This window comes from Scyliorhinus canicula, chromosome 11 (assembly GCF_902713615.1).
Source record: "Scyliorhinus canicula chromosome 11, sScyCan1.1, whole genome shotgun sequence".
Taxonomy (NCBI): Eukaryota; Metazoa; Chordata; class Chondrichthyes; order Carcharhiniformes; family Scyliorhinidae; genus Scyliorhinus; species Scyliorhinus canicula.
In genome coordinates, this window is record NC_052156.1 from 20,386,053 (window position 1) to 20,402,131 (window position 16,079).

Consider the following 16,079-nt stretch of genomic DNA (forward strand, 5'->3'; position numbering starts at 1 on the left):
CTCTCTCCTGTCAGCACAAAGCCTCTGCGTCACCAAAACCCCTTGCGGTGCCTCATTATGGTAACAAAAAGCAGCTAGGCATCCTAAGGCCTGAGAATGAACTGCAGGAGTTCTCAGAAAAATGTTGTCCCCCAGGTATGCGATATAAAGGCCCATCAGTGTGTGGACAAGCCGTGGTGTCCATCAACTAGGTCCCAGCTATAGGTCAAATGGTACCCATTGCTTTGTGGGTCTGGCACAGGAGAGTCAAAGGCACTGGAATGGAGTCCTATGGGCAGCTGGTGATCCTTTGAGCAAACATTCCCCAGCAACTCCTGTAACAGAGTCGGCTCCAGACACAGGGATAGCTATAAGCACGTCCTGAAAGATGTGCTGTTAGGTAATCTGGACATTCTGAATTCTCCCTCTGTGTACCTGAACAGGTGCCGGAATGTGGCGACTAGGGGCTTTTCACAGTAACTTCATTGCAATGTAAGCCTACTTGTGACAAAAAAGATTATTATTATTAATTTTATAAGGTTGAGGGGGAGATGCAGATATTGGGCAAGTCTGTGTCTCCTAATCCTGCCCAGGGTATGCAGCCAAAGAACAAATGGAGAAGACCCTTCACCTTACCACAATGGGCCCAAAACAGGAGGTTGCAGTTTGTGAATTCAATTGGTGAAAGTAAAGGGTGCCTCGGATTGCCTCCAATATTGGGAAGGGTCATTCCATATATGCCTTGCTCCCGGGGTGTATAAGGATTAGAGAAACAGTTGACAAATAGGTACCCAAGAAACAACTGATTCTCTGGCTTGGAAGCTGAAAAGTCAGGGCTGTGTGTCCTGCCATGCCTGAGGATTTACAGTCAGCAGACAATGTATGTGAGCCACACAAGTTCAACAGCGATACTAAACGAGGAGACAGCCCATGCCAAAAGAGCAAAGCTCTGATTCAAGGATGCCATCAAAAGACATGAAGGGCCTCAACATCAATCAGGGCAAGTGGGGAACTCTAGCTGGCGGGCACCAGCTGTGGGTGGGAATTCACCACCACTACAACATGTGGCTTCAGAAGCTGCAAGGCAGACGCCAGCCCTGCAAACAAATCCTCAGCAGAGGCCATCACACGCTGGCGGCAAGGCAGAACTTCATTATGGCATTTGTGTCAGTGGCACTTGTTTCCAGAGTTGGCTTGTTCATCCAGCAAAAGAAGTGCGGCAAATGATCCCATCTGGACTCACCAAAGCTCTGAGACTGAATTCCCCATCATCTCTCACAGGTGGAAAGATGGCGGCCAACCAAACATAGTTATTCCGACTTTTAATAAAGGTAACATGGTGTGTTCACCCAACTTAATAATTGAATGTAGCCGCCCGGTGCTCTCACAAGGGAGCTGTTGTTACATTATTAGTTTGATAATGGGGAAGAGAAGACTGATGTACTCCTTGCTGAACCTGCATGATGCTACATGATGAATGGAACAATTAACAAGCAGCCCCATTATTATTAACAGGAACGTTATTAACTGAAAGGCTGTGATGGCGGTCATTTCTGAGCTTCAGGGTGATCTCCTGCCTCAGGTTTCCCAAAGTGATTATTAAGTTTGAAAAAGACTGCATGGGGTCTATTTGTTTTGGTTTGAAACAGTTAAGAAATTATTTAATATGTACAAATAATGTAAAAAAATTAAATCTCAGTAAATAAAGATACCGCATCCTTCTCAGCAGCATAGAACTCAGACTGATGGGCTCTGAATTAGAGAGAGAGAATATCAGGTCCGTCAAATGTCATGGAACCTGGTCCTGGAAAGCAATAATGGATGTTGAAGAAGGGGTCAACATGGTTACACTGAACCAACTTCTGATACAGAGCTGTACAAAGTCAGGTCATCAAACATAAGGTAATTTTTCAGTGACTGTGGGATGTCAATTGTCCTGATGACGTGCAGCCTCCGATAGCTGACCAACGTGCGGATTTTCAGCCGGCAGGTTTGCTTCAACGATAATGGGTTTTTCTGATACCCATCTATCCAGGACAGGAAGGTGGTCTTGGAAGCCAACTGCTTAGGGGCCTCTCCGGTGCTCTGAAATAATAACACACTTCAAAGTGTCACTGGTCTCAAGCTGTAGCTCAGTGGATGCAAACTTTCACAACTTTAAACATTTAAAAAAATATATATTTTTATTCTCCTCCTTTTTCACATTTATCATATTTACAACAACAAATAATTAACACTAACAACAAATACAATGGCAAATGCCCGAGCCAACAACCCCCCTCATCCCACCCACAACACAGCTTCAAACTTAAACTGTCTGCTGATGGCCTCTGCAATCTAAAACAAAATTCAATATCGCCAGAAAATTAATTTTGACGCTATAATGATAAAACTTTGTCGTATCCCTATTTTATTTGCTTCCATTTTGTCTTTACTTGCTAAATTATGCTTGAAGACAAGAGGAGATACTTTCCTTTTTCAAAAAAGAGCCACCTTAATTACCTGCATATCACTTTTATTTGAATTTTGGCTGTAATCTAACTGAAGTTACATGCCATTTGATCCCTTCCTCACGCATTTACTGCCTCACCACTAACTCTCCACAGCAAACAGGCCTTACCTTTTTAAAAAATAAATTTAGAGTACCCAATTCTTCTTTTTTCCAATGAAGGGACAATTTAGAGTGGCCAATCCACCTATCCTGCACATGTTTTTTGGGTTGTGGGGGTGAGACCCACGCAGACATAGGGAGAATGTGCAAACTCCACACGCATAGTTACCCAGGACCGGGATCGAACCTGGGTCCTCGGCACCGTGAGGCAGCAGTGCTAACCACTACGCCACCATTCCGCCCCAAACAGGTCTCATCTTAACTGAGCAGGAGGCACCTCACTTATTTAAAGTCTCACTTCTGTTTTCTGGAACAAGTGATTGTGAGTTCAAATGTTTCCCGCTGAAGCAGCTGACTAAAGTAGACGTGGTGACAAAGAAGGTCTAAACTAATAGTGGCTGGAATTTTCTGGCCGTTGGGATTCATTTTTCCCACTGGCAGCGCACTCCCGCCTATGGGTTTCCCGAGGGCATGGATTTCCATGGGAAATCCCATTGACAAGTGATGGGAAAAGGGAATCCCGACGCCGGCGAACGGTTGTTCGCTGAGAAACAGGCGGCTGGGATACGGGAGAATCCAGTCCAGTGGCTCGCACCCATTTTACTGTTTGGGAGACCTGAGAAATTTTTATCTGTGAAATGAAAATGTATTTGAAGCGGTATGTTCTGCCAAGAAATGAAGGTTATTAAAAGGCACATGTGGCCACAAAGATGGGAAACGTTACCAGCTCTCAAGCCATTACCAATAGCACTTTTGGCTGACAGTTAGGTTTTTCCAGTCCCTCAGCACACCATGGTTGAATTCAGAAACTCAATACAATAATGTGAGCCTGTTGGTGCTCACATTACTGAGTAACTGGGCAGGATTCTCCGTTTGAGAAACATAGGACACAATCGAACGCCCGATTTGGTCTCCCAACGAGGCCGTTAAATCTCAGGAGAGGCATCTTGGAACACCTCGTGAAAAGTGATCTTGCGAAACGTCGCGATGTGGACCTCTTCTCGCTGGGCGAGATCCAGATGTACATATCTAAATGAGCAATTTGGCTCATTTAAATATGTCGGCACCCGATTCTCCCGAGGCCCGGGAATGAACTCCCGCCTGGATGACTTTGCCATGGCGCCGTTTAGAATTGGTCCACACAAACATGAGCCAGGTATAACAACGGCTCCTGGGGGGGGGGGTCTCCCAGACCATCCGAGGCCCCAGGAACGAGCTGCGGTACCTCCAGCTCAAAACCTTCCTACGAAAGGAGACAAGGACGTACCCACAACCGCCACGACAGACACTACTGGAAGACCTACTGGACGCAAGTATCCTAGAGAAAGGGAACTGTAGCGACTTGTATGACCGACTGGTAGAAAGGGACAACACCGTACTGGACGCAACAAGAAGGAAATGGGAGGACGACCTGGGGATGGAGATAGGGTGGGGACTCTGGAGCGAAGCACTGCATATGGTCAACTCCACCTCCACGTACGCAAGGCTCAGCCTGACGCAACTAAAAGTGGTACATAGAGCCCACTTAACAAGAAACCGTATGAGCAGGTTCTTCCCGGAGGTGGAGGACAGATGCGAACGGTGCCAAATGGGTCATTTTTTGGAGTGACAGGTCGTGATTAATGGGTATCCGCAGGGATCAGAGCTTTGGCCCCAGCTATTTGCAACATATATTAATGATTTGGATGAGGGAACAAAATGTAATATTTCCAAGTTTGCTGATGACCCAAAACTTGATGGGAATGTGAGTGGTGAGAAGCATGTTGAGAGATTTCAAGGTGATTTAGGCAATTGAGTGAGTGGGCAAATACATGGCAAATACAGTATAATGTGAATAAGTGTGAAGGTGTCCACTGAGGTCGGGAAATCAGAACGGCAGAGCATTATTTAAATGAGGTTTGGAAATGTTTATGCACAAAGGAACTAGAGTGACCTCATACACCAGTCACTGAAAGCATGCATGCAGGTGCAGCAAGCAGTTACGAAGGCAAATCGCATGTTGCCCTTCATTGCAAGAGGACTTGAGTGCAGGAGTAAGGATGTCTTACTGCAGCTGTACCCGGATTATTGCGTGCAGTTTTAGTCTCCTTACCTAAGAAAGTATATATATGCCATGGAGGGAGTGCAAAGGTTCACCAGAAAGGTTCCTGGGATGGCAGGACTGTTGCATGAGGAGATGTTGAGTCAAGAGAGCCTGTATTCTCTGGGGTTTGAGGGGGGATCTAACTGAAACATATAAAATCCTGACAGGGCCGGACAGACTGGATGCAGGGATGCTGTTTCCCCTGGCTGGGCGGGGGGGGGGGGCGCCGGAAATGATGCCCGAACGGAGCTTCGCGGATGACATCAGCGCGCAGACGACGCAAACCCACGGTGCCGTCTTTCTCCACCGCCGCCCAGCAAGACGTGGCGGCTTGATCTTGCCGGGCGGCGGAGGGGAAAGAATGTGTCCGGTTTGGACGCAGGCCCGACGATCGGTGGGCACCGATCGCGGGCCTGTCCCCTCCGGAGCACAGTCGCGGTGCTCCCCTCCCAATCGGGCCCCTGGATGCCCCAAACGGGCATCCAGCGCCCGTTTCACGAATGCAGCGACCAGGTGTGGTTGCTGCCGTGGTGAAACGGGCGTGAAGGGCCGGCCGCTCGGCCCATCGGGCTCGGAGAATCGCCGTTCGCCATGAAAAACGGCGAGCGCCGATTTTTCCAAGAGGGAGGGGAGAATCGCTGGGGGCAACAGGGGGGCGTAAACCCTCCCACGATTCTCCCACGCCACGTGGGGAGCGGAGAATTCCGCCCTAAAGGTGTCAAGGTCTGGGGAGAGTGCGGAGTATGGCATTGAGATAGAGGATCAGCTATGATCATACTGAATGGCAGAGCAGGCTCGATGGGCTGAATGGCCTCCTCCTGCTCCTATTTTCTTGTTTTCTAAGAGGTTGCCTGATTTAGTTAGCACTGTTGCTTCACAGCGCCAAGGTCCCGGGTTCGATTCCCGGCTTGGGTCACTGTCTGTGCGGAGTCTGCACGTTCTCCCTGTGTCTGCGTGGGTTTCCTCCGGGTGCTCCGGTTTCCTCCCAGAAGTCCCGAAAGACGTGCTTGTTAGGTGAATTGGACATTCTGAATTCTTCCTCAGTGTACCTGAACAGGCACCGGAGTAGGAGACTAGGGGAGTTTCACAGTAACTTCATTGCAGTGTTAATGTAGGCCTACTTGTGACAATAATAAATATTATTATTGTTATTTTCCTCTCAGAGCCCCGGGCAGAGGAAGAAAATGCAAACAACTCAGCCATTCACCATTTGCTTGGTCAATTTCAGAAAATTGGAACCAATTATTATAGCAGCCCTGAGCTGTGCCATATGTTGCTTATTAGGCAAACCAGATGACTGACACTAATTCTACCATCATCCCATGCATGTTAAATTGTTTACTGAATTAGCTTTGAAGCAGCACGGTAGTACAGTGGTTAGCACAGTTGCTTCACAGCTCTAGGGTCACAGGTTCGATTCCCGGCTTGGGTCACTGTCTGTGCGGAGTCTGCACATTCTCCCCGTGTTTGCGTGGGTTTCCTCTGGGTGTTCCAGTTTCCTCCCACAGTTCAAAGATGTGCAGGTTAGGTGGATTGGCCATACTAAATTGCCCATAGTGTTCAAAAAAAGGTTAAGTGGGGTTACTGGGTTGTGGGGATAGAGTGGAGATGGGGGCTTAGGTGGGTTGGTCTTTCCAGTACGGACTCGATGGGTCAAATGCCCTCCTTCTGCACTGTAAATTCTAAGTCTATGTCACTGGAAATAAGAAGCAGGAGATGTGCAAAGCGGACTGCTGAACAATGATCACCTGTTTTGCAGTATGGTACATCTCATGGTGCCTGATGTTGCTGATGCATCAATACTTGCTTTTCCTTTCAATCTTACCTTGTTTCTGTAAGTGATTTTTGCTCCGGAATGGACAAGCAGTCGCAAACAGTCCAGTTGTCCGCTGCAGGCAGCCAGGTACATGGGAGTCACGCCCCAGTTGTCAGGCAGGTCGACATCAGCTCCATTCTGGAATGGAAGAGGGGATGGGGAGGAAGAAAGAAGATTCTAAGCCTATAAAAGGAATGGATTTTCCTCAAAATCTTTTACAGATTCCTGGCAGTTAGTTATAGTTACATGATGGAAAATTAGAGCGTGTTTAGTGAAAAGGAGGGAATTACTTTCACAATGGACTTAATTATTTTCTGCTTTTTGGGAAATGTAATCTTTTTATTTTCCTTGATGTCACTGGATTGACCCTCAACCGAAAATCTGCACAGTCAACATGTTCCCAAGCTTTCGGCATTGCTGTTTTGTCACCAATTTGCAAAGGGTTGTGGGAGAAGCCGATTGTGGCTCCTTCCTTTACCATAGTGAACGTTGGCTGTTCTGAAACTGGCATTCATGGCATGGGAACAAACCGCGGGGAGCGTTACAGCACCAGCTCGTATCTCACCGCTGTGTTTTGTTCCCCTGAAAAATTTAAGCCAAATTTGTGAATGCAGCATTTTAAAAAATATACATTAGTGGAATCTGAAAGCAGGTTGTATCGCTTTCTTAAGCTAAATTCTGATACTCCAAAGTTCCAGCCTTAGCTTGCGGGTTACCACCCAAAAGGTTGTGGGTCAACGCGGACTTTGTGTTCAGCATCACCTGCCACAAAACTAACCTGTATCAACAGCAGGGCACAATCGGGAAACAGACCAATTACAGCATGGAGCGGAGTTGCCCCATGTTTACACTGGCTGTTAGCGTCGGCACCATGTTCCAGCAGTAACTCGATGCAAGCTCGCTGCCCTTTGTATGCAGCCCAGTAGAGGGGGCTCTTGCCATAGTAATCCTTCTGATTAACCTGATCCTCACCTGAAATGTCATATGAAGATCAAAAAAAATAACTTCCAGCCCTGAAGTGATATTACAAAATATCAGGCGTGTTTAATTATGTTTCACAGTTATTCCTCATGTTACATATATTTTGGTTTAGCATTGAGAACTGAATGTGTAATATTCTCCTTATTTTGATGTAAAACTCCAACGTTTACATTGGGAGTTCTTTGCATTCTTTCAAAGCCAAGTTTGTACTGAGAATTAAATGCAAATGTTACTGTACACTAACTAGTACAATTAAAAGAATCAGGGTGAAAGAACAGATTTCTGCTGTGTTATGTTATACAATCTCCAGCACACAGAGGTGACCGTAACCTCTTCTCTCTGAAATAAAATGGTGTGGATGAGTCAGAGCTGTCTCCAATTTAATACTGGCAATGCCAGCAGTAATATGTTCAGCTCCCATCAAAATTCCACAGCCTTTCCCTTAACTTCACTATTCTCCCCAGATCTCCACTTAGGCTGAAATCAAAGATACACAACCTCAGTGTCCTATTCAAGTTTGTTTCAAAGCCTATATTCTATACGTTGCATAGATCACAGAATTGTTACGGTGCAGAAAGAGGCCATCAGATGATTTATTCAAATTTATTCATTTATTCAAATGAGCAAATGAGCCATTCCCCAGCCTTTTTCCCGTACCCCTGCACATTGTTTTTATGCAAATAATCACCTAATGCCCTTTTGAATGCCTCAATTGAACCTGCCTTCATCACACTTCCAGGAAGTGCATTCCAGGCCCGAAACATTTGCTGTGTGAAAAAGTTTTTTCTCACATCACATTTGCTTCTTTTGCAAATCATTTTAAATCTGTGCCCTCTCGTTCTTGATCCTTTTACAAATAGGGACCGTTTCTCCCTATTACTCGGTCCTATCCCCTCTATCAAATCTCCTCTTCGCTTTCTTCTCTCCAAGGAGAACCGTTCCAACCTTTGCAATCTATCCTCACAACTGAAATTTCTCATCCCTGGAACCATTCTTGTAAACCTCTTCTGCACTCTCTCCAATGCATTCACAGCCTTCCTATAGTGTGGCGCCCAGAACTGTACACAATATTCCAGATGAGGTCTAACTAGTGTCTTATATAAGTCGAACATCACCTCCTTGCCCTTGTACTCTATGCCCCTATTTATAAAGCCCAAAATACTTTATGAACTGCTCTCTCTGACTGTCCTGCCATCTTCAGTGATCTACGCACATCTACACCCAGGTGCTCCTGTATCCCTTTAAGAATTATAACCCTTATTTCATATTGTCTCACCATGTTCTTCCTACACTTCTGCACTTTGAACTTCATCATGTCACCTACCTACCCACTCCACCAACTCGTCCACGTCCTTTTGAATTACTACACTGTCCTCCTCACACTTTTACAATATTTCTGAATTTTGTGTCATCCTCAAACGTTTAAATTATCCCCTGCACATCAAGATCTAGATCATTGCTCATTAATATATATCAGGAAAAACAAGGGTTCCAATACCGATCCCTAGGGAACACTACAAATTTTCCTCCAGCTCAAACATTATCCACTGACTGTTACTCTCTGTTTCCTATTACTGTATTCAGACAATGTTGTATCCACGTTGTTTACTGTTTTATTCCATGAACTATAACAGACAGCGCTGCCTTTCACTTTACTGCTGCTGAGATCCTTATAACAAATTTGTGACTTCAGGACATGACTTCACCAATACCTCTGGACGGCCTCCCAAGCTCCAACTTTTCCAAAACTCTGCACCCTTCTTATCTGGGCTATACTGATTTCCATTTGCCCATTTTCCTTATTGTGTCCAACCGTTATTGGTCCCTCTGGAATTAGAAAGCAGAGTCCCTCATTCACAATTTCCATGGCCTTTGCTCACCCTACTTTTGTAACTTCTCCAGCCTCAAGTCCCAGCCCACATGCTCCGTTATTCCACTGAGTGGCTCTTCCTTCCTGCTGCACCCACTCTAATCATTAGCTGTGATCACATCCCTACTCTCTGGAATTCCCTCTCGCTAACCTTGCCTCCTCTCCTCACTTGTAATCAGTTTGACCCAATGTCTTTAGTCATCTCAGTTAGCTCTTTTCCCACTGTTTGACCTCCAGTAAAGCTCCTTGGGATGTTCATTTACTTAAAAATGCTTTGTAAATGCAATTCAAACATTGTTTTAGACTCAGAATAGCTTCCAAGGATGAAAAGATAGCATTACAACATCACTGCCATGGATAATGGGATATTTGATCCTTAAGGCCTATTGTACCTGCAGTGCGAAGCAATGCCTGCAGTTTCACAAAGTTCCCTCGGCTTGCCTCACAGTGTAGATCAGTCCATTTATAGTTGTAGTTGGGTGTTGTATGGTATTGTCTCTCCTGCTGTGCCCCTATCTGGAACCTAGTATTTTTCAGTTCAGTCCCAGACATGGAGCTAATATAAAATCCCATTATGGCGCTTCTGTAAGGGAGAAAGAAGCTGAGAACTAAGCATGCTAAATCGTGAATGTCATAATGATACTCTGGAGTACCACCCAATACAAAATACACAGCGACATTCCATAATTGAACAAAGAAATGCCACATAGGGTTCCACCAATTGCTTAGTGAGTAAGCAGAAGTTGAGATCTATAAAATCTTCAGGAGACCCAAGGAGGTGATCCAAACATAGGTTTATTTTCTGGTCAAAAGAAAAGGCCACAACACAGCAAACAGTACATAGGTCCAAACTGGGACTACCGATATGCCGGTCCCAATCCGGGCCGGCTTTTGAGTGTTGGTTTCATGAGCCCAGCTGGTAGGCCTCCGCCCATCAGTGGGGGAGCTCATATACCACGAGCCCCAACGGAGATCAATCGGGTCGTCCCCGTAAGTCTCATGAGAGGTATAACAGGATCAAAGAATTTTCAAATATAGGACAGGCCATTTAACCTCTCATATCTTGGCTGCTTTTCTGCAAGGGTTATCGGCTTAATCTCCTCACATTTCCCAAAACTCTTTATTTCTCTCTTTTTTTATAAAGTTATCCATGTTCCTTTTAAAAGCTATATCGCTTCTCTTTTCCAAGTCTATTGCTGGTAAGCCATTCCATGTCCTAACAAACCTCGGGTGTAAAAATATTTCTCCTAGCCAAAACGTCTAAATCTGTGTTGAGTTTGGTTATAGTATTGGGGAGCTATAACTTGTGTCTGTCTCACTTGGCAAGTAGCTGCCAGCCGACCCCAGGGAGAACCAAGAAAATCCCTGGCCCAGGATGCTTATTTGCCACATCAATGCCTCTCTGCTGAAGGGGACCATACTTGGGGAAAGCAGAGGTTCCACTCAAGTCAAGACCCCATCTAAATTAAAAGCAAAGGCAAACCCAACATATTTTATTTTAATATTCATTCATGGGATGTGGGCATAACTGACTGGGCCAGCATTTATTGTCGACCCCAAAATGCCCTTGAGAAGGAGGTGATGAGCCGCCTTCTTGAACAGCTGCAGTCTGTGCGCTGTAGGACACCCACAGTGCCGTTTGCGAGGGAGTTTCAGGACATTGGCCCAGCGACAGTGAAGGAACAGCGAGATTGATCCAAGTCAGGAAGCTGTGTGGCTTTGAGGAGGACGTGCAGGTGGTGGTGTTCCCATACATCTGCTGCCCTTGTCCTTCTAGACGGTGGAGGTCACGGGTTTGGAAGGTGCTGTTGGAGGAATCTGGCTGAGTTGCTCAGGGTTATCAGCATTCCAAACTAATTTGCAAGCTTCTGCTATACCTCCCCTCCCCAATTCACGGTGGGGGTGCACAGCAAAGCTCTATGAATTCCAGTGTTATTCCTCCATTTCTTAAGTTGCTTACCTTCCCCTTTTACATTATCTTACGTGGAAAACAACATATTGTGACTGACAAAGTGGTAAGTGACTAGCTCCTTGACTTCCCTGAACATTGATCTGCAGCTAGCCACTGGGAGAGGCACATAAAAGTCAGACTGAATCACCTCCCTTTCGATTGAGAAAGGCCCCTAGAATAATGGCAGTTTTGGTCAGACAAAAGGTAGGTCACTGATTCATTTTGAAATGCATCAAAGTCTCTTAATGTGAGTAAACCTGGATAAGTGGCTCAGTAATCAGCAGTTATCCTTGAGCTGAACTGGTCACTTTGCAACTGATTTAGATCTGAAATGTAACATACAATGAACTTTGGACATTGATCCCAATTCCTGCATAATCAGGTCATAGGAACTGAGCAGTAACTGTGTATCAACAATGATTCAAGAAGACTTACCAGCAATCTTCCATTTCTGCCCTCAAAGCAGTGCCTTTCAAGTTGATGCTGTTGGTCATAGAGATACAATCAGACCTTTGGGCCTGCCATGAAAGATTGGTTCACCACCTTTGGCAAGAGAAGACCTTAAAATGGCCCAGAGTCCGAACCTCTGTAAACGATTGCAGATTGATAATCAATTAATGAAAAACGCTTGAAGCGGTACAATGGCCAGTTAAGAAACACCTGTGCCAACCATAAGATCACAGAATCATAGAATCCCCACAGTGCAGACGAAGGCCATTTGACCCATCGAGACTGACCCACTGAAAGAGCGCTCTACCAAGACCCACACCATCCTCTTTCCGTAACCCCACCCAAAGTTCGGGCACTAAGGGGCAATTTAGCATGGCCTAGCCACCTAACCTGCTTTGGACAGTGGGAGGAAACCGGAGCTCCTGAAGGAAACCCTCGCAAACATGGGGAGAACATGCAAAGTCCACAGAGACAGTCACCCAAGATTGCAATTGAACCCGTGTCCCGGCCGGTGTGAGGCAGCCGTGTTAGCCACTGTGCCACACCGCCGGCAAAATAGAATCTTTAGATATTGAAGATGTGACTATTGAAATGTTTCTATTTGCAAGTTGAAAATATGGAAATCTTTCTTTTAAAAAGTGAAAATGCATTTTTCTCCCCACTTCTGCAGTCATGTCCCCTGAAGATGCCTACTCTGTGCTCGCTTTGTCCATGCTGGTTACTATGAGATAAAAATGAATAATGACCACTGGGATAAGGCAAGCCTAAGCAACAAGTGGCAGGAGGGATTTTGACAGTTGCGACATCGTAGGCTCAATAAGTCTTGATTGTGATGGTTACATATTTCCAACAGTCACTAGAGGTTCCCTTTTCAAGTCCAGAAGGCTAGACCTAAGTACAGGGCTCCTATCGCAACCTGGTGGAAATCATCCAGTGGAGAATGGCAATAAAATCCAGATCTGCACAGCATAGCTAATCATTGCCAGCTAAACTATAGTGGGCAGCCGAAGACCATAAGATGTAGGAACAGAAGTAGGCCATTCAGCCCATCTAATCTGCTCTGCCACTCAATGAGATCATGACTGATCTGATGTGATAATCCTCCACTTCACTTTCCCATCTTATCTCCTTGATTCCCCTGATTCCCTTACTGATTAAAAATCAACCTTGAATATACTTAACGACCCAGCCTCGACAGCTCTCCGTGGTAAAGAATTCCACAGATTCACTACCCTCTGAGAGAAAAAATTCCTCCTCATCTCTGTCTTAAATGGGTCACCCCTCACTCTGAGATGATGCCCTCTGATTGTAGACTCTCCCACAAGGGGAAACAACCTCTCAGAATCTACCCTGTCAAGCCTCCTGAGAATCCTATATGTCTCAATAAGGTCACCTCTCATTCTTCTAAACTCCGATGAGTACAGGCCCAACCTGAACCATCTCTCCTCATAAGAAAATCCCTCCATACCTAGGAACAACCTAGTGACCCTTCTCTGGACTGTCTCCAATGCCAGCTTATCTTTCCTTAGATAAGGAATGAATGACTCAACACATTTTATTTTGCAAAGTGAAGAAGACATGCCAATATGTTATGTATCTCGGTTGACCAATAGGTTAACCTTTATGTTTATAGCTAACCTGTTAGGAGTTTGGTAATCAGTATGTACTACCTGTCTTCCAGTGACCTACCTGGAGGTACATCAGATCCCTCAATTCTCACACACAGGAGTTAGTTTACATCAGGACCAGAATCAGTAGATTCAAATGCATCTTTTATTATGTATTTTGGAATCACACTTGTCAAGAAAAAACTGACAAATTAGGAGCAGGAGCTTACTATATGACCCATCAAGCCTGCTCCATTACTCAATATGATCATGACTGAATTTCAGTTTCAATTCCAGTTCCATGTCTGCTCCTCATATCCCCCAATTCCCTGAGAACAAAAGTCTGTTGATCTACATAATCATAACCACAACCCTATTGAGTACAAAATTCCAAAGGTTCACAATCATCCGAATGAAGACATTTCTCCTCATCTCTGTCCTAAATGATCAGCCTTATCCTGAGGTTGAGCCTTTGTGGTCTAGATTCCCAGCTATGGGAAAGAGCCTCCCAATGTCTACTTAGGCAAGCTCTTTTTAGAAGCCCAAATATTTCCTATAGGTCACCCATTCTTCTAAACTCCAGAGAGTATAGATCCAATTTACTCAGTATCTCTTTATACTGCTCTCATCCCAGGGACCAATCTCGTGAACCTTCGCTGTCCTGCCTCCAGTGCAATATATCCTTCCATAAATATGGAGACCAAAACTGCACACAGTATTCCAGATGTGGTCTCACCAAAACCTTGTATGAGTGTATCAAGACATCTTTACTCTTGTTCTCCAATCTCCTTGCAATAAAGGCCAACATGTCATTTGCCTTCATAATTGTTTGCAGTACCTTCAGTTAACTTTGTGGTTCATAGAATCATAGACTTTACAATGCAGAAGGAGGCCATTCAGCCCATCGAGTCTGCAGCAGCCCATGTAAAGAGCACCCAACTTAAGGCTTCACCTCCACCCTATCCCCGTAACCCAGTAACCCACCTAACCTTTTTTGGACACCGTATTCCCATAACCTGATAACCCCACTAAACCTTTTGAACACTAAGGGGCAAGTTAGCATGGCCAATCCACCTAACCTGCACATCTTTGGACTGTGGGAAGAAACTGGAGTATCCGGAGAAAACCCACGCAGACACGTTGAGAATGTGCAGACTCCGCACAGACAGTGACTCAAGCTGGGAATCGAACCTGGGACCCTGGAGCTGTGAAGCAACAATGCTAACCACTTGGCTACCTTACCGTCCTTGTTCCTTGTACAAGTGCAACAAAAGTCCTTCGGAATATCAAAATTACAACTGGCACACATTTTAAAAAATCTTCTGCTTTTTTATTCTTATGATCAAAATGAATAACCTCATATTTCCCCACATTATACTCCATCAGCTATCATGTTTCCCACTTAACCAGCCTATAGTCTCTTTGCAGTCTCTTTGTGTCCTCCTCACAGCTTGTATTCTCACTTAGCTTTGTATGGTCAGAAAACTGAGATGCATTACTTGGTCTCTTTGCTGAAGCCATTAATATAAATTGTAAATAGTTGAGGCCCAGCACTGATCCTTTTGGCATTTCACTAAGTACAATCTGCCAACTTGAAAATGTCTTGATTATCCCTACTCTTTGCTTCCTGTCTGTTAACCAATCTTCTCCTGGATAATATATTACCCCCAACTCCATGAGCTTTTGGCACGTGCCTTATCTTTTATGTGGCACTGTATTGAATGCCTATTTGCAGTCCAAGTGCACCACATCTGCTGGCTCCCCCTGACTAGTTACATGCTCAAAAAACTCTAATACATTTGTCAAACCCCATTTCCCTTCCGGGAAACCACAGTGACCCTGCCTGCTGGTGTTGTCAGTCAGGGCCAATGCCCCTGCTCAGGCTCTATTGCATGAGGGAATTTTAAAAAGCCCCAGGATTTTGGGGACCATGCATCAGCTCTCCCCAAAACAGGCAGTGGTGGAGGGGGAGAAGGTCAGCAGCTCTTCAATGTTCAGGAGCAACCATCTGGCTTTGCACACACCAGGAATTGGTGCATGAAAGGCCAGGCCCAACACACACACACACACATATACACACAGGGAGGGGATGGATGCTGCAGCAGTTACCTCGGCCTCATAGCTGGAAGCTCGCGGTTAAAATCCCACCTGGGCCAGATTGCCCTTCCTTGGCCGCTCAGCCCAGGCGCTGTCCGCGGTGCTGAACACTGACATCGCACCTGCTCCCCTTCCCCCCTCCCGACCCGCGCAAAGACGTGCGCGCCGCCGGGCCAGCACGCACAGCACCCTGTTTTTACGCGCGCGCGCTCCGGAGAGAGCCACGAGCTCGCGCCCCAGGTTGCACAGTCCCATTGTACATTCATACCCTGTTTCTCCTTTCTGACTTTATAACTATCAGAAGATGTTCATCACCCAAATATCCTGACTGACGATTTATTAAACATCTTTTAGCCAGGGTTGTTACAATTGGTAAAAGCCCAGATGGGAAGAAAGGAGCACAAGGATTCAGCAGAAATTCCCCCTCGCCTGGTTGATTGACACCCAGTGAGTGCTGGGAAGTTTACACTTTGGTGGCACCCTGGTTAGCACTGTTGCCTCTCAACGCCAGGGTCCCGGCTAGGGTCACTGTCTGTGCGGAGTCTGAATGTACCCCCGCGTCTGTGCGAGTTTCCTCCGGGTGCTCCGGTTTCCTCCCACAAGTTCCGAAAGACGCGCTTGTTAGGCGAGTTGG

At 45.7% G+C, this 16,079-nt stretch overlaps 1 protein-coding gene across 2 annotated transcripts; it reads right to left on the bottom strand.

Moving 5' to 3' along the window:
• Window positions 1-1,612: 1,612 nt before the first annotated feature.
• Window positions 1,613-15,594, bottom strand: LOC119973886 (ankyrin repeat and SOCS box protein 13-like). Of its 2 annotated transcripts, none has more exons than XM_038812452.1 (6): window positions 15,458-15,594; window positions 11,727-11,877; window positions 9,733-9,923; window positions 7,268-7,461; window positions 6,499-6,627; window positions 1,613-2,064 (listed from the first exon to the last, which is right to left on the bottom strand). In XM_038812452.1, the coding sequence occupies exons 3-6, from the start codon at window positions 9,911-9,913 to the stop codon at window positions 1,825-1,827; spliced, it is 744 nt and encodes a 247-aa protein (XP_038668380.1). In that variant the 5' UTR covers window positions 9,914-9,923; window positions 11,727-11,877; window positions 15,458-15,594; the 3' UTR covers window positions 1,613-1,824. The 2 variants fall into 2 exon arrangements, with proteins under 2 accessions (XP_038668380.1, XP_038668381.1); XM_038812453.1 differs by having other exon boundaries at window positions 15,429-15,582.
• Window positions 15,595-16,079: the final 485 nt, after the last annotated feature.